Raw genomic sequence first — 25,615 nt, 5'->3', positions numbered from 1 at the left:
TGCTTTTGGTGGCTGCATCCCTGCTGCAATTTGGGAGTGCACCCCTCCCTCCCACCCACTCCCAGTTCCCTGTTCCCACCAGCACTACAAATCCCTTCTCTCTTCCCAAAGCACAAAGCTGGATGGTTTTGGTGGGTCCTCAGTTTGCAGGAGGCCATTGCAGGGGTCCTCAGCAGCCTTAACCACACGGGTACAACTGTCCTCCCCTCAAACTCCTAATTTCTGATTTCAAAATGAACAGCTTTGTTTGCCTTCAGCCACTCAGATCAACTTCACTTCAATCCATGGCAGAGCAAATCCAAGGGCCTCCTGGCACCACAGGAGCTCAGCTGTCGGGCGCCCTTGTCCTCGCCAAATCACTTCACTGGTGATTCCCTCAGGGCTGCAGCTGAAAAATAGCATTAAACCCCAGCCAGCTCAGACGTCACCGCCTCTGCACGGCATGGCGGGGGCTGGCTGGCAGGGAAAGGCCCAGAGCTGGAGCCTCTCGCTCAGCCAAAGCCTGGAGGTTTGGATTAATGGATTGCTTTTTCCCATTGTTTCTGGGTAGGGTGGCCATTCCTGAGCGCGGTGGCTGCTCCACAAATGCAGGTGCACCCAGCTGGCAAGGAAACAGGGAAGGAGTGAGGAAGATTGCAAAAGCCCAGGGAAATCCCTGGGGCAACATCACCGTCCACCTTGGGTCTCCATTGCTGCTTTCACCCTGGAGTGCAAATGCAGCCCCGAGCTGAGCTCTCTGCCAGCAGCTGAGGTGGGAGGATCGGGTTGCAGCCTTGGCCGGCTCCCTGGGATCTGAAGGTCACCTCGTACCCGGCCTGTGCTGCCGGAGAAAAGAGGTCTGTTCCCACCTGGTCGGGTGGTGAGGTTCAAGGACACACTGCAGATGTCCCTGGCCACCCCCGGGAAGGTGAGGAGGGTGTGAGCACCCGGCCACTGCTGAGCTGGAGGGTGCAAGGGGAGAAGAGCAAGGTGGCTTCAAGCACACAGCAGCAGGCAAGAAAAATACTTGTCAGAAAAGAGACTTGCTTTGACTAATCCTGAAAAAAATAATGGCCACAAATTGTTATTCCCCAGTGCAGGGAAGCATAAAGATTGAAATAATCCAGTCTGAGCTGCAGGAAGCTGAGGGCAGGCAGTAACTGGCAATGAAGAAGGTGCAGGTTCTTCCTCGCAGGCACCACTGATAAAAAATCAGCAAAAGACCCCATGAAACCACCCTTGCCCCAACCCTGCAGCCCTGTGGAGTCGGTGGGGTGGGCAGGATGGCACTGGGGGCTCAGCCTGGGGCTGCTCTTTGTCTCCCAGAGGCCCCGTGCCTGTGCAGGAGCTGCTGGGGCTGGGGCAGGCGCTGTGCCCGACGCTGTGCCAACCTGCCACCACAAAGCCGCTTTGTGCAGGGCCGGCCCCGCACGTCCCCAGCCTCTCCCTGCTCTGTGGCCCAGGTGGCTCCTCCTCATCTTCCCACCATCTCCTTCATCTCCAGCTCCTTCGTCTCCCCCATGACCTCCCAGTGGGTCACATCCCCCCAAACCTCTCACCCCACTGGGATGCACCCTTCCCTGGAGTGGGAACTGGGCAGCCCAGCCTCTCTGGTGAGCTGCCCCACCTCCCCCAAGAAGTACGTCACCCTGGTAGATCTCCCAGCCCTTTTATTCACACGGCAGCCATCACATCCAGTCGGCAGGAGAACCGTGGCCCAGGAAGCTGTGAAATATCCCAGCACTCCACAGGACAAACGACGTGGTTGGGGCTCTTAGATTCTCCCATGCCATTCCCAGTCCTAAAATAAGCCCTGCAGGCACTAACCCCCTTGCAGAGGGGCTTCTGAATCACAGCTAAAAGATCCCCTTTCAGTTAAAAGATCCTCTCCATTATCACGTCCAAGCAATTAAGAATTCCCCCTCCTGATTGCTCCCCCCCCTCCCCAAAAGCCCCCAAGCAGTTAGAGCAGAAATTCAATGAGCAGCCAACCAAGCTGGGCAGAAGGAGAGTCCACGTGCAGGAGGCCAAGCCTTGTGCCTTGCAGCTGGGGGGCAGGTCCCAAGATTCCTTTCACCCGGTGATGCTTTTCTGTCCCTTGGCTCCTGCCCTGCATCCACAAGAGCCCCAAGGCAGCATCTGCCTGCCATAGGCAGCATCCAAATTCCAAAGAGAAGGGCAGTGCCTCATGCCTCTAGGCCCTGGGGGGAGCAGCAAAGCTGCTTCCTGAGGGATAATTTTACTGCCCAGCAGGAAGAGCCCAAGGACCCCTGCAGATCCCTGCTCCCTCCAGGGTAGACTGCAGCCTGTGCCTCAGTTTCCCCACGGGGAGAAGCATTAAAAGCATGGGGATTATTGGCATGGTCCCTCCCCTCCACGTCCCCTCCTTTGCTCTCAGCTGCCCTCTGAGAGGGTGGGCAAGGAGCCCCAGGGGCACCCAAGCCCCCCCACCCTGTGCTCGCCTTCAGGAGCTCTCGGCCAGGCCGGGGGCTGCGCCGGTGGCCGGGCTGGGCTTGGCGAGCTGCCGCAGGTCCCGCACGGACCTCACGGCCCACTGGGCCAGCTCCCGCAGCACGCCCAGGCCCCGCAGCTTCTGCTCGAAGAGGCTGAGGCGCGGCGGGGGCGGCGGCCCATCCTCCTCCTCCTCCTCATCCCCCTCCTCGCCGGGGATCCCGCGGCTCTCCAGCCGCAGCAGCTCCTCGAGGTGGTAGGCAAAGGCCGAGACCTGGAGCAGGACAGCCGCCAGTGCCCGGCCCAGGCCCGCGTCGGCCTCGCCCAGCTGCTCCCGCTGCTCCTCCAGCATCTGGGCCAGCAGGGCGCGGAAGGCCCGGTAGGCCGCCAGGTTCTCCAGCAGCCGCTGCGTGCCCGTCTGCTCGTCCCAGCGCTCCACCGCCGCCAGCGGCACCCCCTCCACTGCCGCCACACTGGCCGAGGCGTCCAAGCCCTGCTGCTCCACCTGCAGGGTGAGGCCCGCCGGGGATCAGCGAGGCAGGACCGACGTGGGGGGATCCCCAGCCCCGAGCCCTGCGGGTGTCGGGGCAGTGCGAGCTGCCCAAGTCTTGCCCAGGTGTGAGCAGGCCTGGATCCACCAGGACTCTGTGCGCCATCCCTGCCGTGGGTCAGTCCTCGCACCCCAGCACAGCTCCCAGATCCCAGCAGTGCTCCCAGCCCCGAAGCAGCCAGAGGAAGCAGGGCAAACTCACGTAGGCGTCCAGGAGGTCGACGACATCCGCACGCATCTTGCTGGCCAGGCGGATGCCGCGGCTGCAGAGGTCGCGGCGCCGGAGGGCAGCGGAGGGGCTCTCTGCGGCCGCCATGGTCCGGGCAGCTGTCACGGCCACCAGGCTCCGGGCACAGCAGCAGCCGCCCGGCCTGGCGAGGACAATCCCTTGCTGAGCTGGTGCATTCCAGCCGGGAGCTCCACTCACACGTCCGCTGGCCTGGTTCTCCCCCTCTTCCGTGCCTGGGGCCTGGCACCACGCTGCAAATTCCCGCCTCTGGGATCAACAGCGACAGATTATTTCCCTAATTCCCCCACGCATCGCTACTCCAAGTGCCTTGCCCAGAACTGTCTGGCGCAGCAGCAACAGGCTCCCAGCCCCGGCTGACCCACTCCTCCCTCCCAGCCACACAGTGAGATTAGCAGCACGCTAAGCCCTCGGCTCATTCCAGAGCGCGGGAAACCACTGCCGGGAAGAGGTGAGCAAAGCCCGGACATTGCTCAACACCTCAGCCCGGCAGCCGGCTGGAGCCTGAGCAGGGCCAAGCAATGCTTGAGGGCAGCCCCCAGGCTGGAGATCCCGCAGCAGCCCCAAGCCAAACTGCAACCCAAACGCTGGCAGAAGGATCTGTGCCAGATGCTTTTAACCCCCCTTCCCCAGAGGGTTCTTGCCCTAAAGAGGGGCTGCAGATAAGGAAAGATATCCCAACCACCCCAGAACAACACCAGCCACCCCACAGGTGAGCTGTACATACCAAGACAAAAACAGCCCTTCGGGTTGGGTTGGTTTTTCCTCAGTATGTTTATTTTGGTTATGCATTACCCAGATCAAGAGTGAGAAAAACCCCAGGCGTTGAAAAGCAGCTTCCCATGAATACCACGGTGTGCCTGGCTGGGGATCCCAGGGCTGGGGGATCCCCATATGCCCAGCAGGCTCCTTGCCACCCCGTGGCTACTGCAGCAGCTGCTGAGCTTGGGGAGCCCCTGGCCACAGCAGCCCCCAGCCACAGAGCCCAGTGGCCCAGGGCCCCTCAAGTGCTGCCCATGCCAAAGGGCCTCCTGCCCCCTCCAATCCCTCCCCAGGAGGAGAAAAAAATAAATACAGGGGAAAAAAATACAAAAAAGTTTATTGCAAACTACTACAATAATTTATTGAAGCAAACTGCATGCGAGTGAAGGAGAGACATCGAGGGGAGGAGGAGCTGCAGGAGGGCTGTGTCAGTTTTAGGGCTTCAGAGGGGCATGGAAAGGGAGCTACACATCACTCCTGCATCAGGGGCGAGCAGGCTGTGGTTAGACAGACAGGCACCTGGCCACGGCCAGAAAAAGAAAAGGGAGAGCTACAAGAGGTGTCATGGAAGGACAAGGCAGGGAGCGGCAGGGATCAGAGGTGTCCAGGCCGGGAAGCAAAGGAAATGTTTGATTTTGCATCCCAGAAGTGCAGCCAGGGGCAAACCCTGCTCCACTGGGGCGGACATGGGACGAGGCAGCCTCCCCCAGCCTGGTGCCAAGTGCTGGGTCACCAGAGGTGAGCAAGCCCTTGGCCCAAAGGCCTTTTAGTGCCATCCCTCGACCAACAAACCCCCAAGCTCTCCTTTAGTGTTCTGTGCAAGGCTCTGCCCAGCCTGCACCTCCCACAGGCACAGGGGCCAGCAGAGACACAGCTCCAGCAGCACCATGTCAGAAGGACAAAGCCAACCTGCCCCGAGGGCCACCAAGTGTCCCCAGAGTGCTGCCCCTTCTCTAGCCTGCAAGGGGAGGGGACCAGCTGCCACCCAGAAAGTTTCCTGCTGGAAACCACAGTAAAGCAATCCAAGAAAGACACTGGATCATCTCAACTGAAGGAACTGATTTAGTTTAACACTATTCTACCACAGACCTGCCACCAGGTGTGCTGGGCCCTCCCGTGAGCCAGGCTGCTGCCACAGTGTGACCACGGGATGCCCACACCCAGGGCACGGGGCACCCAACTGCTCAGCCTCGATCCGCCCCTACACCAGGAAGTGCTTCGACTTGCTCTGACAAAGGTATCAGTGCAAGGGGGAGGAGGAAGGGAGGGGGAGAGGGGGCAAACCAGGACAAACAGCCTGAGAAAAGCCAGCATGTTTGGGCCACAGCTGGATTTCCAGGCGTCACAGCGGACAGAGTGGGTGTTCAGAGTCAGTTTCCTGTTAATCCAATTAAATTCCACATTTTATTGCGGTTTTCCAGACCCCCAGGTACCCGATTTCAACAAGCTGCTGTGTGCTACAGACCAACTCAGCTGATCTTGTGCTCAGACAAGATACTTCAGTTCTGCTCCCAACCCCAGAAACCCAACCAAAAAACAAGCAAATAAACAAAAAACAGGTTATTCTTCACCTCTTCCAAAACCGCTACGAATTCAAGGCCACTGAATCTCCACACAAAGTTTCAGAGAAGACCAAAAAAAAATCCAAGTCTCCATAGCAGACACATCTTATCCTATGTAAACTTTTCCAAGGGCTCAAAGCTGCCCTAACTACACCAGCAGGCAACACCTGACCCGCCACGTTTCAGGGAAAGCTGGGGTGTCTATGCAGAAAAGAGAAGCTTTCAGAACACGGCTACACAATCCCCCCTCAAAATGAGGGCAGGGAGAAAAGCTGACAGCCCCATAGTCCCACATCAATCTATTGCCTTGGATAAACAAGCCTGAGAAAACCAAATCCAGTCCCTGCTAACTGTGTCTTTGTCCAGACCTGGAAAGGAGAGGCAGAGTTGGATGAGGAGCACCACATCCCCCAGCAGCAAGTAGCTCACGGCTGTCCCAAGAGTCACAAGAACAAGTTCCTGGCTAACAACGTCCTTCCCCAAAAGGCTGGAGGCAAAACAGGCATTTAATACAAGGAGCTCACCCAGAGCTGGGAGGGAGGGAGAGACAGCCCATCACTCACCTCATCCTCCTGCTAACACGTTGCTGCAGAGACTCCCACTGCACACAGGCTCTTCTCCAGGGGCTCTCCCTCTACTCTGCAAAAGCTGCAAGACACATCTGACTCCAGAGCGCTGCCTTCACCTCAGCTCTCCCAGCTGCTGGCACAATGGCACTGGAGCTCCCTGCACTGGAGCCTACTGGGAAACAGCCTGAACCCCTTCCACCCCCGCCCCTAAGAACAGAACTAAAAAATACCGACCCTTTTTTAAACAATAAATAAGGAATCTTGTTACCACAACACAAAAACGAAGCATGTTCAAAGTGCAAATTACTGTCGTCAAACTGGGATGCTCCTCCTTGCCTCTCCCACGCAGGGCTCCTGTAGCCCCCGGGCCTCTCCAAGCAAACATGATCTACGAGCCAGGGCGTTCCCTCCCTCCACTTCCTGCCAGGGCTGGAGCAGGGGAGCGTGGTGGGAGCGGGATGTGCACTGCTGCTTCACAGCTCACCCTGCCGAGGGGCTAAAGTGCCAAACTCCCAGCCCCGGCCAGGAAGAAGGAGACTGCAAGGACCAGAGTGCAGTGGTGCATAGAAGTCGGGACCAGGGGCAGAGGGAGTCCTAAGGAACTTCTCCAGAGCACGTCCAACGCTTTTTAGTTTGCCAGTGGGGCCATGCCATGGAGCCAGAAAGGCAACAATTGCTTTGGGGTAGAGCGAGGGGTTTCAGCAGTGCCCCCCTCCCTTGGAGAAATCCGCCGCTCAATCCAACTTGCTCTGGCAATGGCAGCACGTGCCCCTTTCCACCAAGGGGCCGTGGGAGAGAGAGAAGTGGTTGGGAGAAAGAGGATGTGCTGTGATCCGCGCTGGAGGGGAGCAGACCCTTCAGTTATTTACTAGTATTGTAAGTTTTGTTTAACTTTCCTCTCTTTCAGTAAGTGCCTCCTCCTTTTTTTTTTTTTTTCCTTTTCCTTTTAAATACAGAGTCGCAACTGTCCCAGCACCCAGGTGCTCCCCTGCCACTAGGGTCCAGTGGAGTCTGAATCTTCAATGAGCACCTCCGTGCTGGCTCCCAGCATCTCTGTGTTCATGACCAGCCCCTCTGGGTTCGCGCTGCTGCCGCTGCCCACGAAGAGCTTGCCGTCAGCCACCAGGCTCACTCGCTCTGCCCCGCCACAGTAGGGCTTTGGCATTCCCTCTGGGCTCAGCAGCAAGCAATCTGCTGGGGGAGCACTGCCCAGGGGGTCGGGGAGCAGCGGGAGGCCCTGGCCATCTGTGGGTGGCACAATGGCCTCGGGATTAGTGCCCAGGATATCGGTGCTGGTGATCAGGGCACCCGCGTTGGCAGCCAGTGCTTCAGCAATGAGCACTTCGGGGTGACTCTTGGCTTTGTGGGCCACCACGCTGTCCTTCTTCTCGAATTTCTTGCCACAAATATTGCAGGAGAACTGGTAGAAGGAGTCTGCATCATGCTTCTTCATGTGCCAGTTGAGGGAAGCCTTCTGCCGGCAGGTGAATCCGCAGATCTCACACCTTGGAGGGGACAAGGAGGAGGTCACAACAAAGGGACATCCACACATGCTCATAAGGACAATAGTAGTGAGGTGGCAGCTCAGAAGAACAGCAGGAGCTCGCTAATGTCACTGCAGCTCCAGCTCTGATTTTATTTACTGAGGGCTTACTTTCCCCAGATCCACACCAAGACACGCCCGAGGAGCAGGTGACTCAAGTGTGTGTTCAAAGAGAGCTGCGACACCAGGAGCAGGCTCCAGCCTGACTTGAGAGCTGCTCTGAAATGGGTGTTTCAGGGGTCCCTCAGAGCAGGAGGGCAAGGCACAGGCAGAGGTACTCACTGCAAGGGCTTCTCGCCCGTGTGGATCATCCGGTGCACTGCCAAGTTGTGGGAGCTCTTGAAGGCCCGGGCGCAGTACTCGCAGATGTAATCCCTTTGATCTGAAAGACAACACCAATTGCAGCACTGCTCTCCCACAGACCTGCCCCTTTTCCCAACTCTCAGGCAGTGCAGGTAAAGCTGCCCAAGAAGGAGCAGAGCTACAAGTTCTGGGAGGAGGAGGTATCCCACAACACACCACAGCCGCAGATCTGGAGAGGAGAGGCACAATTAAGACTCTCCTAAGAGCTAATTATCCACTCCAACCAAAACTGAAAGACTGGCAAATTGGGATAAATCAGACTTTATCTGTTGAGGCTTATTCCCCTACAGAGCCCCTGAGTGATGCCTGCCAGAAGGAGAATTAAAACCTCTATAGTCTATTTCTTTCATTTGCTTAAAAGATGGTAATCCAGAAGACAGTAATACCCTGCTGCTGCTGCAAATCTATGCCACCTGACTTGGCTTCACTCTCTGCAGAAGTCCCAGAGGCTTTTCCATTTTCCCTCTATCTGTTCACTGACCTGAAGAGGAGTTTGCATCTATTTCCCACCCCTCTGTACCTGTGTGATGTTTGGCATGACGCAGGAGCTGCTTCTGGAGCCGGAACAGCCGACCACAGGAGGGATGAGGACACACATATTTTTTCTTCAGTAAGTGCTGATATTTTATGTGATGCTGGAAAGAAAGAGTGGAAGTTTGCAGACTGTTCATGGCTGACTGAACAGCTGAGGTTCACTCAAGTTAAGATCCCCACTGGAAAATAAAAACACATATGGACATCCAGCAACCTGACAGACACTCGCACACACAGCTACAACTGGCCACAATGAAGTCTTCCAAAATGACAGCATCAGGAAGGGGTGTGAGTGCCAGTGGAGGTTTAGCTGCCTGTTCAAGCACCCCTTCTCTGCCCTCCCACGTGCCACAGAGGAAGTGGACAGCCCCACCAACCTGCAGGTACCGCGGGTGAGCCAGGACCGTGCCGCAGCCTTCCATCTCACAGCGCACATACTGGATCGGGGGCTTCTTCCTGGGAAATCAGCAAGGAGAGGGGCAGAGTGCTTGGCTGCTTCTATGGCCAGGTGATTCTATAGATATTCTATTTAGAATCACAGTTCTCTGTGTCTGTGAGGGGCTGATGTGTCTCATGCCACAAATAACAAGTGCAAGCACAGCAAAGCACCACTGCTCCAAAATCCCTGCCTGGGCTGTGATACAGTTGCTGTCCAAGAGCCACCTCTTCTCCTGCCACTACTTGAGGGCTCTCCCTAGAGCTGGGAAAACCTCAGGAGACCCAGAATTGACAAAGCAATTCCTTATTGCTGGGCAATGCCATAGGAGGGATCAACTGAGAAGTGGGCAGGGGGCTGGTTCACTTGGAAGAAATTAAACCAGCACCTACAGGGGAAGGAGAAGAGGGAAGACAAGGCATGCTGCTGTTTTTGGTTTTTATTCCCTTTAAGGCAGAGAGATGGCTTTGGGACAATCCTTGTCTGCATGTAGGACACAAGGGAAGCAAGTCTGCAGAACACAACTGGGTTGAGAGGACCACTTACCTTCTCTTGGGCAGCCTTGGGCTCTTGTCATCCTTTCTCCTCCTTCCCCTCCTGTAACATGGATACAGAAACAGAACTGAGAGAAGCTTCTTTACATTAGCAGTGGGCAGAGACTTTGAAGTGTATGCTGTATCGCCTCATTAACTGCATGGTCTAGAAAAAAAACTGAGTGCAATTTGGAGACAGATTTAAAAGATGGAGAATTCCAGAGAAATAAATGCTTCACACGGTTTGCTCTCTCAATACTTCCCATTTCCTACTGCATTTTTCATAAACACGTATTTTGCCAACGCGGTCTAGAACCGACAGTGCACCCTGTTTCCTCTGCTCTGCTGGGGAACATTCCACACCATAGGAAAACATCCATCTGCCTGGTCAGGAAGAATGGGATTAATGATCCAGCAGCTATTTTAAAGGGCTCTGAATTAGCCACAGCAGCTTCTGTACCTGTCAAGACAAAAATCTAGGCTCTGTCTGAGCAGACCTGTGCTCACATGTAAACTGCAGCCTCCCAAGCCACAGCTCTGCCCAGCTCTGCCTGCCTGATCCCATTGCTGCAGAGACACTTGGAGCAGATTGATGGAAGTATTTTCTACACTCTACTGAGACATCTGTATTGATGGCAAGCCAGGAACACGCTGAACACACACTCAGCATTCAAGCCAAGCCCTCAGAAGAGCCACAGGTTTTATTACGCACAGAAAGTAGTGTCTGATTCAAACAACAAAACCTCAAGCCTCAGAAAGCAGTCTCCAACAGACAAAAATGTTCTCAAAATATCAGCCTCCTCACTCCTCTCCACTGTGAATCAGCAGCAGCTCAGGAACAGCAAGAGAAATTACACCACAAGTGTGCAGCAGGTCAGCAGAGGGAGCCCGGGCTGTTCCAACCACTCAGAGAGGAGCTGAGGTACAAAACCAGCTCCTTTTTCTTTTTTTCCCCTCACATTATCCCAAAGAATGGCTTTGACACAGTCACATAAACCCATCTCCCTCTGCTGCCAGGAGGAATGCTTCAGCCATGAGTTCCAGGGACAGCACACACCAGAAGGTGTCAGCAACTGGTGACTGACTGGGTGGCAAAAGTTTATTGTTTACTTCTTGAAAGCAAGGGAAAAACAGCTGATTTTCCTGACCTCTGGTGAAGTCCTAACTGTACAAAAAGGACACTTACCACACACACACAAGGTATTGCAGTGACAAGACATCCCAGTGTCTGCCCCCAGCACACAGCAGGAATGCTGCCCTTTCCCACTGGCTTTCGGGATCTACTTGAGGCATCACAAGGAACCCATTGTAAGGACACCCAGTGTGGGAACTCAGCACATCCCTCCGGATGTCCAGAGTTACCAAGAACCCTGTCGGGGGACTCGGAGGCCCTGGCATGCTGCCAGGAACACCTGATGGCTTGGTTTTGATCCTTCCAGCGAACTGCCAGCTTGGCATAGGGATGTGAAAGCCACACAGGTTTGAATGGTGTAATAACAAGGTGTTCACAGGGTGAAAATGTAGATTTTAGGACTTTTGGTATAGGGGTTATGGGGACAAGATGGAGGAATCAGGGCATGTTTAGTCCTTCTTTCTTCTTGTTCTCCATTTTCTGCTGTGATGTTGGCACTTAGAAATTGGTTTAGAGTAGAAGTGCACTGTCTAACATAGGTGATAGGTATTGGAAATTAAAAGTAAATATGATATACGTAGTTTTTAGTATAAAAAGACAACACCACCTCGGGGGCAGTGGGGAGTGCTTGTGGCTGCCATGCTGAGTGGACTTTGGCTAGGCAGCAAGAAAATTTTGTAGATAAGAAATAATAAAGAACCTGAAGACCAAAAAAGTGAAGAGTCCAGACTCATTCTTCCGAGTGCGGGCTGCCACAGAACCATCCCACGCATCTCGGGGCAGAGAACAGACAGCCGACCCGAGAACCCTGAAGTATTTCCCACTGTGTGGTCACACCCAGGGAGGCTGACTAACCACAGGATGATGAAAAACCCCTTCACTTCAGCTAAACTCTGATTTTTTTGTAGCTGAAGACAGGCAAGATGTGAGGGCACAGGATAAACAGCGCTGCCCCATCAGCTGTCAGGCCCAGAGGAGGAGGGGGATGGGGGGAACCAACAACAATTAAACACTGTTGTACACCAGCAAGAATGCAAAACACACAGCACACACTGGCATGCGCAACCGCAGAGTTTACTTACTTCCTTGGTGGTTCTTCATCCTCCTGAAACTCATTCTCTTCTTTCACTTCCACTTTAATCTCTTTCTGCCTTTCTTTTTCCTCCTTCCCTTTGCTAGCTTTTCTCCTTTGCTTTGGTGCTTCCCTACGAAGACACAAATACAACACCTTACTCCAATACTCTTCCCACTGCCTGCTTTTTACAAAGATTTCAACAAAAACTGGACCCAAGTTCAAGTCTGTTCTTCAATCCCACTTTCAAGCAGAAATAAGAACCAGCAAGGCTCTAAAGGCTTCAGTCCCTGAGACAACAGTTCTGGCCAATGCAGGCCATGTTTAGAACCATTCCACCAGATCAACTAGCACAGGTGCTTTGGGGCATATTAAGCTAATTCAGGTAACATGCCCATATTTTTTTGGTCTAAACCCCCAATAAGTACATAATCCAATATACTTCTCTAGGTGGGGCTTGTAGGTCTCATCTCTGGGATCATCTTTGAAGGGAACTTCTTCCTCACTGATGAGCATCTCCTCATCATCATCACTGTTGGGAGAAAAGGAGAAGAGAGGACTTTGGCAGCAACAGCTTGGCCACTACTGCAAGAATAATATCTGTGCACCATTCCCCAGCATGGGAAAGACACTATTACACTGCACTTCCTCATCCAGCATGACTGGGGAAAGGTACCAGCCTGCACTGACCAAGGAGCACAGTGACAACCAGAACAGGCCAGGCAGAGCTGTGTCCTCTCCTGAGCCCACCCAACCACAGCAACAAATCTACCAGGTGGAATGCCCAGATCAAATCTTACTATCCATTTCTCCACAGTATCTCCCAACATCTGTGCACACTGGAACTGCAACAGCAAGGGGCCAAAGGAGACAGAGCTACTGTCAGTCCCATGGATCATTTCACACTAACATTTATTTTCAAGTGACTCAGGCCCACTTTGAGACACTGAATAGGAAGAAACACCACAAAATAAGATGTCCTACCTGACTCCATCTGGAGACTGATGCTCGTCTGTGACCACTGAAAGGAAAAGTCACCATTAGGTTTCAAAGTGTGTTCGCTGCAGTGAGCTCATCTGTCTCACGGTACCTCCGACAACATTCAGAGCCGGGAGTGCTGGTGGCAGAAGGCACCCGTGACAAGCAGCACCACGCCAGCACAGCCACACGCCCCGAGTCACACCCGCAGCCCTGACTGTCCCCGGGCCTTCCGTGGCACGTACCGTACTCCAGCTGGTCGGCGTTGGGCTCTGACTTGCAGATGAGCTGCAGGGAGGCAGCCTTGGCTCTGGAGGCGCGGGAGTTCTCGGGGTCGCGCTGGCGGGCGGCCGCCGCTGTCCGGCTGCTGCGCCAGCTCCGGCTGGGCCGCGCCGTGCCCACGGGAGAGCCATGGCTGAGCGTGCCAGACACCTCCTCCTCCTCCTCCTTCTCTTCTTTGGGAGCTGGAACACACAGTGCAGGGTGTTTCATCAGAGTACAAAACACCTAAATCTCCTCATTAAATCACACCTTAAATCACAGCAGCCCCTGTTCACGCCTAGAAAGGCTGATCTGGAACAGAGACTAGACGGAGCTAAATGGATAAAATAGGTATTTATTGAAAGGCTCAAAAGGATACACCTTGGGCAGTGTATCCTGCCAGGAGGATACACTGGCAGGGCCTGGCCAGACCCAGAGCCTGGCCAGGGCTACGCCCAACATGAATCCAAGAATGGTTCCTGGTCACGAGTTTTTACGCTTTTCTAAGTTTTGGTTCATCTACATATTGGGTTCAATTGTCAAGTTACAGCTCCAGGTCATGAAGCCTCACCCCTCTGGCTTGCCCCCTTCTCTTCACTGTTGTTTCTGCTTTTTGGGTAATGGCTTTCCTTGATTCTCTAGCTGGGAAGGGATTGTTTTGTCAAAGTACCCCGTGAAGAGAACTTACTAACATCTAATACAAAGTTTTGGAGTTACATACCCAGTAGCAGAGAATATGAAAAATATAGAAGCTAAAACCCAAGGCATCACTGCCTGCTGTGGGAACCTGCTCAGCCCCCCCAGGCCCTCACCTCAGCAGACCTTCCCTTAAAACTCTCCTCACATTCCCTCTAAGGAAAGACACTAATATTTAAAAGCAGCTTGTATTTCCCTTGGATAAAGGCTTCTAAGACAATAATTTGCTGGCTCTAAGCACAACAAGAGACACTCATAAAGCTCAGCAAGTGCTTTATGAAAGGCCAGCTTCAAAGTTGGGCCATGTGAAAAGTTGTGTTTAGAGAATTCCCCAAACATATACTTCATTGGAATTGTACACCTGGCAATATCCCAGAGGGATCTGAGCTGGATGTTTCTGGTGCTGTGCTAGAGCAAAAAGCATCACAAATGCTGTTAGCCTGAGGCCTCCACACTTATTTACAGCTTGTACAGGTGGTTTCCTTTTGGCTCATGGCTGGTCTCCAAACATGCTTTGGCAAGATAAAGAGAACTGGCTGAAATGTCTTGTGAGCAAGTTAATCCCTTAAAAACTAAAATTCCCGAGTACAGTTCATTTGATCACATTTTTTGGCACTTGCTGTGACACTGGGCCGTCATGAACTCAACACCCTTTGAAATGTTACAGCTGGTCACAGAATGGTTTGGGTTGGAAGGGACCTTAAATCAGCTCATTCCAACCCCTGCCATGGGCAGCAACACCTTCCCCTAGCTCAGGTTGCTCCAAGCCCTGTCCAACCTGACCTTGGATACTTCCAGGGATGAGCAATCCACAACCTCTCTGATTCCTCCCAGTCTGCAATCTCCAGTTTTACATCAAGCCTTCTGAACCAAATGATCCTTTTTCTCCTAGCATGTAGTTTGCTTTGCATTACTCACTGTCTGATCCTTGATTAACAGGGTGGGAATAAGCAACATTTGGCTGAAAAAGCCTGACTGGAATCCCGGATGTGAGGCATCACACTGTGTTGTAAACCATCAAGCTGTGTCTTGCACATATAAATCTCACCATCAGAACATGAACTGCACCCTCCTGGATTTCTTTAGCAGATCTCAAGGTGACTGCTGCATGTTCTCAGTCCTTGTGGTCAACATCTCATTTTTGAATGCTAAACCAAACCCAAAGACACTTGAAACCATCCTCTATAAATTCCCCCCTCAACCCCTACTGTGTTGCCAGGGATAGCACTGCTGCTCTGGAAGAGCTGTATTCCTCCCTTGGAAGATCGGGCATTCAGCTGATAATACTTATCATGTTAAAAATCATGCTTGCAGAGGTGAAGCAGTCCTGCATCAGAGCACACCCCTCACCCAGCAGCTCTGTTTCCCTCCTCTCAAGTGAAGGTCTTGGATAAGCCTTTTCCCAGGATTTCTTCTTCTACTTCCTGTGCTTCAGGTGTCTAACAGATTCAGGGCATTTTCATATGCAGAGAATACCCAGGTACCTCCCAAACCCCATCCTTAGGAGAGAGATGTATCAATTATTTACCTTGCCACACAGCTGACAGTGATACAGAGCTAGGAGCTGAAAAACCTTCCAACTCCAGACCCTCCCAACATGGTCCCTGGTCCCTATCCAAGGGTCAGGGCTGCACCAGGGAACTTCTGTCTGTCAAGTGTCCAGCTGCACGAACAGCTGGAATCAGCCATCACCAAAGCCCTTGCTCAAAATATGGGAAGTCCTAGATTGGAATAAATTTTTGTCCCTTTTTCCTTCATCAAAAATAGATTAAAAATCACGAGCGAACGCCAGTCCCTGGGAGAAGGGACAAGGAAAGGAAACCTGGAAGGACACTCACAGTGAAGTTGTGGCTTTGTTTAGACAATCAAAAGACAAGACTCTGGGCACTGCTCTGCTTTTCAACAGAGCTGAACTTTGATTTATAAGGCATTTGGAAGCTTCTTACTGACCCTGTAGACAATTTCAGAAAATACATGTGTACAGTTAGGTGAAAAGAAAATAAACTATTAATTGCTAAGTTAAAAAGCTTCTATAAAAATAAATGCACCACAACAAATGCACACCTCTGGGATTTAAGGAAGCAACCACACAGTGGGTAAGGCACCAAACACCTGCTTTCATAATGGCATGGACAAAAATGAAACTCAGGAAAAATATCCAAGTGCAAAGCTCTATCCAAAGGGCTCTTCCCCACCAGAGCACTGTGGAACTGCACAGATGGGATACAGGAAAATCCTTGGAGGGTTTGGTGCTGAGCTATTTAAATTCAGTGCGTTTTTATACAGTTTGGTTTTAAAAAATGACATTGCTTTCTCCAAACACTGACAAAGCCTTAAGGGAAAGCAATGCTCCCAAAAAGAGCATGAAGCATTAAGAATAAAACTCTTTGGTATAATGTGAGTCCTCTCTGTACAAAACCAATTGCCACTTCCTGAGCCCTAAAGTTTTCCATCTTTTTTTTTTAAATTTGCCAAACCTAACTTGTTTTCTTAGCAAAACCCCTGGATTTGAGAATGGGCTTCCAGGGAGGTGACTCTCCTGACTAAAATGAAAATTATTCCCACAAGAATACAGAGCGCTGTGGGAAGGCAGACGTGAATTCTGCTACACAGCGACTGCAGCTACACAAATTCATTTGTAAGCTGAGATTAAATGTTCTACTTATGCATCCAATATTCCTTCAGGCACACGTTGGGAAATCCTGCAACTGCATGACTAAGCAGGCAACAGGGAATAGCCAGGGAGCACAGGCTGACACTGCAGCTGCCCCGTGGTGACAGCCACACTCGGGCTGTGACACAACACAACACACACACCTTGGGCTCTGATCTCCCTCCAAACTCCCCGTCAGACCCGCACAGCCAGAACTGCCCAGGGGATGCAGGAAAAGCCTGATCCCATGGCTTTGTACCATGGCTGTCCCAGGGAATATTCCCAACTGGATTTAGCAGTTGACAGTAAAGGCTAATACTGCAATGCAAATAAAAAAAAAAAAAAAAAAAAAAAAAAAAAAATCAATTCTGTATCAGGGAACACAAGCACAGAATTCCAAACCTTCACCAGAACCACTCAGCACCTTAACCCAGCTCCATGCAGGGTGAAAGGACAAATGAGATTTTGCCTTCCAGGCTCACAGGGGGCTCCTGGCTACCAAAAACCCTGTTGTGCAAGGAAAGCTGCTGCTTGCTTACACTAGTCTGGCTCCTTGAAAAATCTCTGCTAAAGCCCAACAGAAGGAGGAGGGAGAAGCTCCTCCTGCTCCTGCACAACCTGTCCAAGGAAGGAAGGAGGAGGAAGACACTCCTCAGCCTGTTTCCAGGTTCCCTCCAAGCAGCACAAGGTGCACAAGGGCTCCATCCAGCGTGCAGCCAAGACACAGGAGTGCAGCTTCCTCACTCCTGTGCTCCTGTAGACTAAAAAACAAACCAGAAACAAACAACCCCCACCCCCCACGGCACAGACTTCCTCTGGCCCAGAAGTCAGCACTTCCCAGTGCCAATTTCCACGCAACTATCCCTACCATTACTTTGGCTGCAAATGCAATTGGGAAAAAAAAGAGCCCCAGAAGTTTAACAAACACTTTTCCCACTCTCACCTTGAAGCACAGCTGAAACTCTCAGAGGCCAAGTTAAAGGCTAAAATGGCTCGAGTGCAGAGAGCCCCCAAACCCAGGAATTTCAGTCTGACAACTTTCACTTCCTGGGGTAAAAATGGGAATATTCTGCCCCTTTTCTACCACTGCCAATGAATATTTCTCCTTAAACTAAAAACCAAGAAAGTCTTAACTCTATAGACATACAAAGCTAAACTTTTTTAGACATTTCAGCAACTCTGCTTTGACATAAAAGCCTGAAGCTCTGACATTATGCTGCCCACCGTGTACACAGTGAGGGGTAAATACACACAAGCAAGATCTGGACTCAACACACAGTGGTTAATTCTGCTTCAGTCTATAAAAACACACCTTGGCAGCTGGAACTGCGATGAATTTCCACACCCAAATGGAATAAAGTCTTGTAGGAGGAAAGCTAAAGAGTTACCAAAACACGAGAATAACAGCAGCCTCCGAGACAGAGCTGCTGGCAAACAAACCCGGGCAGCTCCAGCAGAAAAGGGAATTCATCGGCACAGGTGTGTGACCTCCTTTCCTCAGGGCTTCATTCTGCCACAATTCTCTGGTGCCAGATCAAAAACAACACTACACAAAGCCCTCTACTTGGACCTGTTTCAGAAGTCATCACCAGGTAAGGAGCAAAGCCCACTGGATTTTTTTTTTTTTTTTTAAACAAGAAATTTTTAAATAGGTGCACAAAGTTCACAGTGTGCATTGGAAAACAAAAGCTCTGCTAAAGGTTGCAGATCCCCACAGCTGGGGCTTTTGTGTTCAGACCCTACTCATGCTCCCAGTTCTAAATAATTTTCTCTTTTACCCCTGAAGACATCAGCCTAAAAAATCCATAATCCACTAAAACTAGAAAACAACAACTGTGAATATCTGAATACTCTGATTTCCACACAACTATCCCAGGTCTCCTGAGGATCTACTCCTATATTCCTGAGCACAGAACAGAAGTGAACCCAGGATTTGCCGACTGCTTGGGACTGCTGTGCAACAAGAGCTGTCAAACCATGGAGCAGCTCAGCCTCACGCTCCAACAGCCATGGAAAACCGAGTGCTTTTTGGGACAGTGAGATTTTGCAGGTTGGGTACGTGCCAACAGCAGCAGCTTATCACAGTTCCACAGTCTTGAGAGACACTCAGAAAGAAACTGCACATCACCCAGCACTAAAATATTCTTTAAAAGGAAGATCCAAAAAGAGGATTGGGCTAAACCATGGGACAACCCAGACTTTCTAGATGGAACACGACACCAGGAGTGAACAATTCAACTCTTACCTTTACCAGCGACTTTATCTGTGGACCTGAAAAAAAGCACAAAAGCAAGTGTAAGAGCCAGACTCTATGGGGTGGGCAGCAACAAGGAACTGAATGACATGGAGATGAGCCCCAATTCCCCAAAGCCGTGGTGCCTCTCTATAGGATCATTGTTTTCAACCCCTCATGCCAAGGTGGATTGTTTCAGCCGCAGGAAGCTGAGGGGAACTACAGGAATATCCAGCAGCAGAGGCCCAGCCATGCCCAGGACAATTAGGAGTGATCCAGGGGGGTTGTGTGCTCAGAACAGGGGAGAGCAGCTGCACTTCCGAAGGCTCCGGTGTCCCGCTCAGGACCGAAAGCGCAGCGAACGCAGCCTCTCCTCCCGGGAAGGAGGATCCCACCGCCTCCCTCACCCGGACCTTTGGCAGAGGGAGCCAGACCGCGCTGGCGCCGCGGGGCACCGGGACAGCGGCCGCTGCCCGAGGGCGCTGCGCAGCCGGCGATTCCCGGGACACGGCCCTTCCTGGGAAGGGACCGGCGGGGCCGGCCCAGCCCGGCCGGAACAAAGGGGCAGCGGCGCGGGGCACCCCACAGCCGGAGGCAGCCCTGGGCCCGTTCGCGCGGGTCGGACAGAGACCGCATCCCCCCCCTTGCGGCCGCGACCCCCGGAAGGCGCGGGCGGAGCCGGCGCTGCAGGGACTCACCCGGCCCGGGGGGCCTTCCTGGCCGCGGGCGGCGTCTCGGCGGCGGGCTGCTCGGCGGCGGGCCGCGCCCCAGGGCTGCTCCGCCGGCGTCGGGGATACTCGGCCTTACGGCGGCGGGACGCGGCGGCGGCGGCTGCAGCTCCCCCCGCGGCCGAAGCGGCGCGGCCGCGCTCCCGGCCGCCCCTCAGCACCCGGCTGCCGCCGGACTCCTCCCCCTGATCGGCGGCGGGCGGCGGCGGCGGACGGCGGCGGCCCGAAGCCGGCGGTCGGTCGGCGGCGGGCGGCGGTCCCGGGGCGGGCGGCGGCTCGGCGGCGGCGCCCCCCGGCTGCTCGGTGCCCGCCGGCATCGGGGCGGCGGCGGCGGCGGCGGGGCCGGGACGGCCGCGCTCCACCCTCGGCCGGGCACGCCCGCCCCCGCCGCCCACGGCCAATCAGCGCCCGCCGCCCGCCTTCACGCGCGGCCCCTGCGCCCCGCCTCGTGCCCGCGTCCACCAATCCGCAGGCGGGACTCAGGGGACGGCCCTGCCCCCCAGGACCGAGTGCCCCCGCCCGCCGCGCTCACGCCTTTCCCCGCCGCTCTCGCGCCGCCTGGCCAATGGGCGGCCCGGCCGGGGCGGGGCCCGCCCCCCCACCGCCGATCGGCCAATCAGGGCGCTGCTCCCGCGCGCGCCCCGGACTCGCACCGCCTCTCGCGCAAGCGCTGCCACGGCCGATGCGCTCGCGCTCCCGCTCCCCCCCCGGCTGGCCCCGCTCGGCGCCCACTAGAGCGCGGCCCCCGCCGCCGCCGCCCCGCAGGCCCCTCCGCCCGGACCGCCCGTCCGCCGCGCGGCCGCCGCCCAGGCCCTGGCTCCGCAGGGCTCCCTACCGCCGCCGCTGCCTGCGCCCCTCCGCCTGCCCCCGGGCCCCTTTGCCCCTCGGGCGAGGCCTGGCAGGGGAAGCCGCTCGCCGCCTCGCCCCACGCGGCTGCTCCGTGCTGTGGGACTGCGGCGCCGCCCGTAGTACCGGCGGGGCCTGGCGGCCGAGCCGCTTTTTGCTACCGCTTCTCCTTTAAGAAAAAAAAAAAAACGCCCCGTCGGGCGGCGGGTGAAAGTCGGTGACAAAATGGTGGCCGGCGCAAGGGGGGCGGGGCACATAGCCCTGGCCCCGCCTGCTTCCGTCCCCCGGCCGCGCATGCGCGGAGCCTGCCGGGAGCTGTAGTTCCACCGGAGCTAAGGCAGCGCCAGTTCCGCGTTCCCGGCGGTGTCCCCGCCGATAACGGCGCCTGAGCAGGAGCCCCGGGAGCGGCTGTGCCGGGGCACCCTCCCCCCCGTGGTCTCCAAGGCCCGAGTCCCTCCCCAGAACAATCCTAGCAGCACCTGACTGTCCCACAGGAACTGCACTAACACATTGAATCCACACCAAAACACCAAAACTTCGCCCCCGCAGACGCTGAAGGCACCTCCCAGGAGCGGGTTTTGTCACGGTCACCATTCTGTCACTTTTCCTGCTGTCCCAGCCGCCCTCGGTGGCTTTTGGACCGAGCAAGATGTTACACCAGGCCAGGACCTTGGGGAGCAGGAGTGGGGTGTGCTCTGGAGAGGAGGGTTTGGCCAATCTTACCCAGTGCTTTATGACAGGAGAACAAAGGGTGACACTTTCCCAGAACAAGGTGCTCTTCATCATCCCTCGGGAGACAAAAAGCAAAAATCACTGGGGTTCAAAGAGCCTGCAGCATTGAGCTGGAAAATCCTGTTTGCTGAACTGGTTCCCAGCAGTGAGAGGGCTCCGAGCGCCTGCTGCTCCCTTCTGCTTCTGCATTTCAAATCCTTTCTGCTTCTGCATTTCAAAGCCTGAGCTCTGCCATGTTCCTAGAAAACAAAAGTGTGTCCAACAGTTCCTGAGAGAGTGCTAATAAACCCCCTCACTGTGGAGAGCCACATTCCCCTGAGCCAGACACTGGGAAGGATGAGAATGTCCTTGCATTAAAGAAAACCTTGGGATCCTTGCACAGGGATTCCTCCTGTCCCTGCTTTTTGTCAGCCCTGTGCCAACCTGTCCCTGCCGTTGTCATGACTGATTTCCCCTCTGCAGGCAAGGCTTGGGTTACTTAATTCTTGTTGGAACAGGGGAGCAGAGCTCAGGGCAGGGCACAGCTCAACCTCCGGCCTCTGGGTTCTGTAAGGACAAGTTTTAAGGTATTCCAGCTCCAGATGCTCGCATGCACTCGGGCTCACACATCGCTAAATCACTGAGAAAGCTAAAAATAGCCCAAAACCTTCCGCAGGCAGGAAGGTTCTGTGGAGTGCAGAAAGGGAAGGCCTGACACCAGGATGCCATGGCCAGGCAGCCCCAGCAGTGACAGCAGCAGTGCCTCCTCTGGGCTTTGCGGGGCTCTCAGCATTCCTGGCCTGAAACAGCCTGGATACAGCGGGTTGGTGGCCCCGGGGCCTTTTCCTGAGGCGGGGTTGGGCTGGATATCCCTGCTGTGAGCAGATGACAAAATGGAGTCAGGAATGAAGTGACCCTGAGGTGGCAGCTGAGGGGCTCAGCTCCAGCCTGTCCCACCCGTGGGGGCTCAGCAGTGCCCAGGAGCAGGGCCAAGGCAGGGCCAGCCTGACCCCTGTGGGTGCTGGATGGAGTCTGTGGCTCTCAGCCTTTGCTCTCAAGATTCTTCTGGCTGGGCTAAAGAGGACCCAAGCCAGGACCTGGTGACGCTTTGTCAGGGCTGGTGGCCAAGGTGACAGAGATGTTGTTGGTCACCTACCAGGTGCTGCCTCCTCCAAACACCAAACAAAAGCCCAAAGCACACACCAAGCCATGTGCACCCACCTCTGGCACTGACATCCCCCCAGTCCCTTGGAGCTGTTTCCACATCCACTGCCTGCTCCCAGCAATGCCAGGAGATTTCTCTGCCAAAAAGGGATTTTCTGTTACCTGGGAATCGATGACGAGGCTCCAGAAGCATCCCCCAAAGGCAAGGCTCTGCTGGAAGGTGACAGCACTGCTCCATCATGCTGCCTCAAAGTTATTTCCACCCAGCACAGGGACGCCATCCCTTGTCACACATGGCCGGTGGCTTCTGGACAGGGCTTGGGTCAGCAGGACATCACATCCTGGCTCCTGGAGCTCCTCGGGCAGCCCCTTGGCCAGTTTCTCCCCTCTGCAGCCCCTGCCTGGGCTGTTTGTAGCTCCCTGTGCCCCAGCTGTACCCGTCACACGTGGTGTGTGCAGCCCACAGAGGAAACCCTGGGTGACAAACCCTCGCGCGGGGGGCGGAGGCGAGACCGGAACAGAGCCGGCGCAGCCTCTGCTGCCATCTCAGCACCTCGGGGGGCTGCCCCTGCCCTGCGACCCCACACCAAGGCAGGATGGAGGATTTGGGTAAGTTGGGCCTCTCCAGAGCTGATCCTGCAGCCAGGCCTGGCTTGGGGTCACATTTTTGGCAACTCCGGGGAGCCTCTTCCTTCCTGTACCTCAGGGCCGGGAGGGGATGACACTGAGGGGCAGCCTTGGAGCCCTGCTCCCTCCTGTGCCTCTCCCATCCCACAGCAACGACGGGGACGGTGGTCGAGTGAGCACTTGGCCAAAAATGGAACCAGCCTGAGAGCAGGAAATGGGCTGAGGCAGCGCCACAACCCTGGCTGCATCCAGCGGGAGCTGGGAGCCATCCCTGGCCTGGGGTGGGGAACTGGGCTCAGCGGAGCAGCCACACTGCTGGGAGCATTCCCTGTTCCCAGTGTCAGGGACAGCCAAGGCAGAGGGGTGAAAGAGGAAAGGGAAAGTGCTCAGCCCACCTTGGGGGAAGTGGTGCTCTGGACACACAGGATGGGCCCAGGGTGAGCTTTTCCCTGCCAGGGCTTATGCTGGGTCAAGCTGAGGACTGGCAGAGGTTTCTTTGCTGGTCAGGGATGGTGTGGGGAAGCAGGACTCTGCCCCACTCACACTCTTTGGGAAGGTGGGCACATCCTGCACTGGGATGGGGGCCTCAGGGAGGGTGCTCAGGGCCCTTTGGGGCTGGCAGCTGGCCAGCAGGACCTGCTGCAACCCTCCTTTTGCTCCTTAGATTTTGGGAGCAGTACAAGACCGCAGGGTGGGCAGCTAGTGGCTGTGGGGCCTGACCTGGGTGTCTCTGTGCAGATGCTTTGCTGGAAGAACTGGAGCAGAGCTCCTGCCTGGCCTCCAAGGACCATGCACTGCAGGGACCAAGCTCCTGCCAAGATGCCCAGCATGGTACCCCAAAGGTAATGCCTGGGCACAGAGACCCCTCAGCTCATGATGGGGTGGTGGAGCTGGGCAGTGGAAGCTGCCAGGGGAGCACCCTGAGGGCTCTGCCACAAGGGTTTGTCCTTTCAGGTGCCACTGCCACCTCGAGCTCAGCCTCCAGGAGAAGGTTTGGATTCAGTGTACAGGTAAAAACAGCCATGGGAAGGCAAAGCCATCTGGGGATGTCTGTTCCTTGCTGGGATTTGCCATCCAGGGTCACCTGGGACAGATTGTATCCTGCATACCTACAGTGTTCCCTGTGGTGGCCTGTGGGAAAGGGCTGGGTTGGCAGAGGTGGAGGGGATCTTGGTCCTGACCTTGGGGTGGATACCACAGCATCTCCCCTCTCTGCCATGCCCAGCACCCCTGTGCCAGTCCCAAAGCCGCTGCTCCCCTCGCCCCCACACACGGAGGCTGCCCGGCAGCTGGATGAGCTCCTGGCTGACCTGGGCCACACGCAGAGCAAGGTGAGCCTTGGCCCTGGGGCACCAGGCTGGGGGGTTTGGCCCTCACCCAGACCTCACCATGCTCCTTCCTGGCAGCTGGCAGCTGCAGGGCAGGGAGCTGGGGTGTCCACGGAATCCTCACTGGACAACATGCTGGACAGCCTCACACGGGACCTGCAGGAGCTGGGAATCGTGGCCGCACCTGCCGGTGTCTGCGCCTCCTGCTGCAAGCCCATCGCTGGCAAGGTGAGCCCTCACTGCCAGCCTGGCACCCCTGGGCATCCCCCGGAGCCGCCCTCACAGCCCCCGTGCCTCCTCCTCACAGGTGCTCACAGCCCTGGGCAAAACCTGGCACCCCGAGCACTTCACCTGTGCCCGCTGCGGGCAGGAGCTGGACAAGCAGCCCTTCTTCGAGCAGGGCGGGCGGGCGTTCTGCGAGGAGGATTATCACCAGGCCTTCTCCCCGCGCTGTGCCTACTGCGCCGGCCCCATCCGCGAGGTGAGTGAGTGACCCAGCCCCGGCCTCCCCTGCCTCCCCCCAGCCCCCTCACCTCAGCTTTTCCTGCAGAAAGTCCTCGCGGCCCTGGAGCAGACCTGGCACCCCGAGCATTTCTTCTGCGCCCACTGCGGGAAGGTGTTTGGAGATGAGGGTATGTGCCAAGGAATAGGTGTGGGGGTCCTGCCCACACCCCAGGTATCCCCTGCTCTTGCACTTATTGCCCCATCTGATAGCTCCCCATAGTCTCTCCTTTGCCTCCTATCCTGGGTACCACCGTGTCCATATCCCAGTGTGAGCCATCCCCAGGTGGGTGCCCATCCCAAATCCCCTCCCTGCAGGGTTCCTGGAGCACAATGGGAAGCCGTACTGCCACCAGGACTTCCTGGCCATGTTCGCCCCCAAATGCCAGGGCTGTGAGCGCCCTGTCATTGACAAGTACCTGTCAGCCCTGCAGGGTGTCTGGCACACCGAGTGCTTCGTGTGCACGGTGAGTGGGACGGCGGGGATGGATGCACGTACTGGGGGTGTTTCCAGGGCCACGCCAGCCTTCCCCTCTCCTTTCCCCAGGAGTGCCTGACTGGCTTCAGCGGCGGGTCCTTCTTCGAGCTGGAGGGGAGGCCCTACTGTGAGCTGCACTTCCACCAGCGGCAGGGCAGCATCTGCCACGGCTGTGGCCGCCCCGTCACCGGGCGCTGCATCACGGCCGCGGGGCGCAAGTACCACCCCGAGCACTTCGCCTGCTCCTACTGCCTGGGCCGGCTGCACAAGGGCACCTTCTGCGAGCGCGGTGACAAGATGTACTGCCAGCCCTGCTATGACAAGCTCTTTCTGTGAGCCCCAGGTGCCCAGCAGGCAGCCTCCCTGCCTGGATGGCCCCCGCATCAAGATCACTGTCCCTGCTGACCCAAACACACCTCACATCCCACCCATTACACATGCCTGGTGCTGGTCCCACTCAGCCAACTGTCCCCAGCTTTGCTGCTGCCAAGCCAGGCATCATTCCTTGCCCCCCTCCCTGCAAGACATCCCTGGCATTGCTCCTTGGACCTGAAGCAATAAAATACCTGGTACTGCCTTCTCTCTGCTTACTGGTGGGCTTTGGGGACAAGGGTGCAAGGCAAGGTGGGAGGGCTGGGAAATACCACATGGTTTGTCACAAATTTTTCCACCACTCTT

At 55.5% G+C, this 25,615-nt stretch overlaps 3 protein-coding genes across 3 annotated transcripts; 1 reads left to right on the top strand and 2 right to left on the bottom strand.

Moving 5' to 3' along the window:
* Positions 1-2,443: 2,443 nt before the first annotated feature.
* Positions 2,444-3,465, bottom strand: CNTF (ciliary neurotrophic factor). Its single transcript, XM_066551684.1, has 2 exons — positions 3,183-3,465; positions 2,444-2,935 (listed from the first exon to the last, which is right to left on the bottom strand). Exons 1-2 carry the CDS (start codon positions 3,294-3,296, stop codon positions 2,444-2,446), a joined length of 606 nt encoding a protein of 201 aa, XP_066407781.1. The 5' UTR covers positions 3,297-3,465.
* Positions 3,466-4,309: 844 nt separating this feature from the next.
* ZFP91 (ZFP91 zinc finger protein, atypical E3 ubiquitin ligase) lies at positions 4,310-19,599 on the bottom strand. The gene is made up of 11 exons (XM_066552185.1): positions 19,253-19,599; positions 18,567-18,592; positions 12,957-13,175; positions 12,718-12,754; positions 12,176-12,265; positions 11,744-11,866; positions 9,543-9,593; positions 8,938-9,016; positions 8,547-8,661; positions 7,946-8,045; positions 4,310-7,625 (listed from the first exon to the last, which is right to left on the bottom strand). The coding sequence occupies exons 1-11, from the start codon at positions 19,597-19,599 to the stop codon at positions 7,115-7,117; spliced, it is 1,698 nt and encodes a 565-aa protein (XP_066408282.1). The 3' UTR covers positions 4,310-7,114.
* Positions 19,600-22,599: 3,000 nt separating this feature from the next.
* LPXN (leupaxin) lies at positions 22,600-25,402 on the top strand. Its single transcript, XM_066552471.1, has 9 exons — positions 22,600-22,612; positions 23,369-23,472; positions 23,585-23,640; positions 23,856-23,961; positions 24,037-24,186; positions 24,266-24,439; positions 24,509-24,590; positions 24,778-24,926; positions 25,007-25,402. The coding sequence occupies exons 1-9, from the start codon at positions 22,600-22,602 to the stop codon at positions 25,271-25,273; spliced, it is 1,101 nt and encodes a 366-aa protein (XP_066408568.1). The 3' UTR covers positions 25,274-25,402.
* The last annotated feature ends 213 nt before the right edge of the window (positions 25,403-25,615 follow it).

The sequence above is a fragment of the Molothrus aeneus genome, chromosome 6, assembly GCF_037042795.1.
Source record: "Molothrus aeneus isolate 106 chromosome 6, BPBGC_Maene_1.0, whole genome shotgun sequence".
Lineage (NCBI taxonomy): Eukaryota > Metazoa > Chordata > Aves > Passeriformes > Icteridae > Molothrus > Molothrus aeneus.
The sequence above is the reverse complement of the archived record's forward strand: the minus strand, read 5'-3'. Positions and strand labels throughout refer to the sequence as shown.

Excerpts from the sequence above, each read along its gene's own strand:
- CNTF (XM_066551684.1), bottom strand. The coding sequence starts at position 3,296 with ATGGCGGCCGCAGAGAGCCCCTCCGCTGCCCTCCGGCGCCGCGACCTC. Across the intron at positions 2,936-3,182 it reads TCGACCTCCTGGACGCCTAC|GTGGAGCAGCAGGGCTTGGA; the intron begins GTGAGTTTGCCC and ends CTCACCCTGCAG.
- ZFP91 (XM_066552185.1), bottom strand. The coding sequence starts at position 19,599 with ATGCCGGCGGGCACCGAGCAGCCGGGGGGCGCCGCCGCCGAGCCGCCG. Across the intron at positions 8,662-8,937 it reads CTCACCCGCGGTACCTGCAG|CATCACATAAAATATCAGCA; the intron begins GTTGGTGGGGCT and ends CTTTCTTTCCAG. Across the intron at positions 7,626-7,945 it reads ACGGGCGAGAAGCCCTTGCA|GTGTGAGATCTGCGGATTCA; the intron begins GTGAGTACCTCT and ends GTCCCCTCCAAG.
- LPXN (XM_066552471.1), top strand. Across the intron at positions 23,962-24,036 it reads TGGGCCACACGCAGAGCAAG|CTGGCAGCTGCAGGGCAGGG; the intron begins GTGAGCCTTGGC and ends CCTTCCTGGCAG. Across the intron at positions 24,591-24,777 it reads GAAGGTGTTTGGAGATGAGG|GGTTCCTGGAGCACAATGGG; the intron begins GTATGTGCCAAG and ends CCCTCCCTGCAG.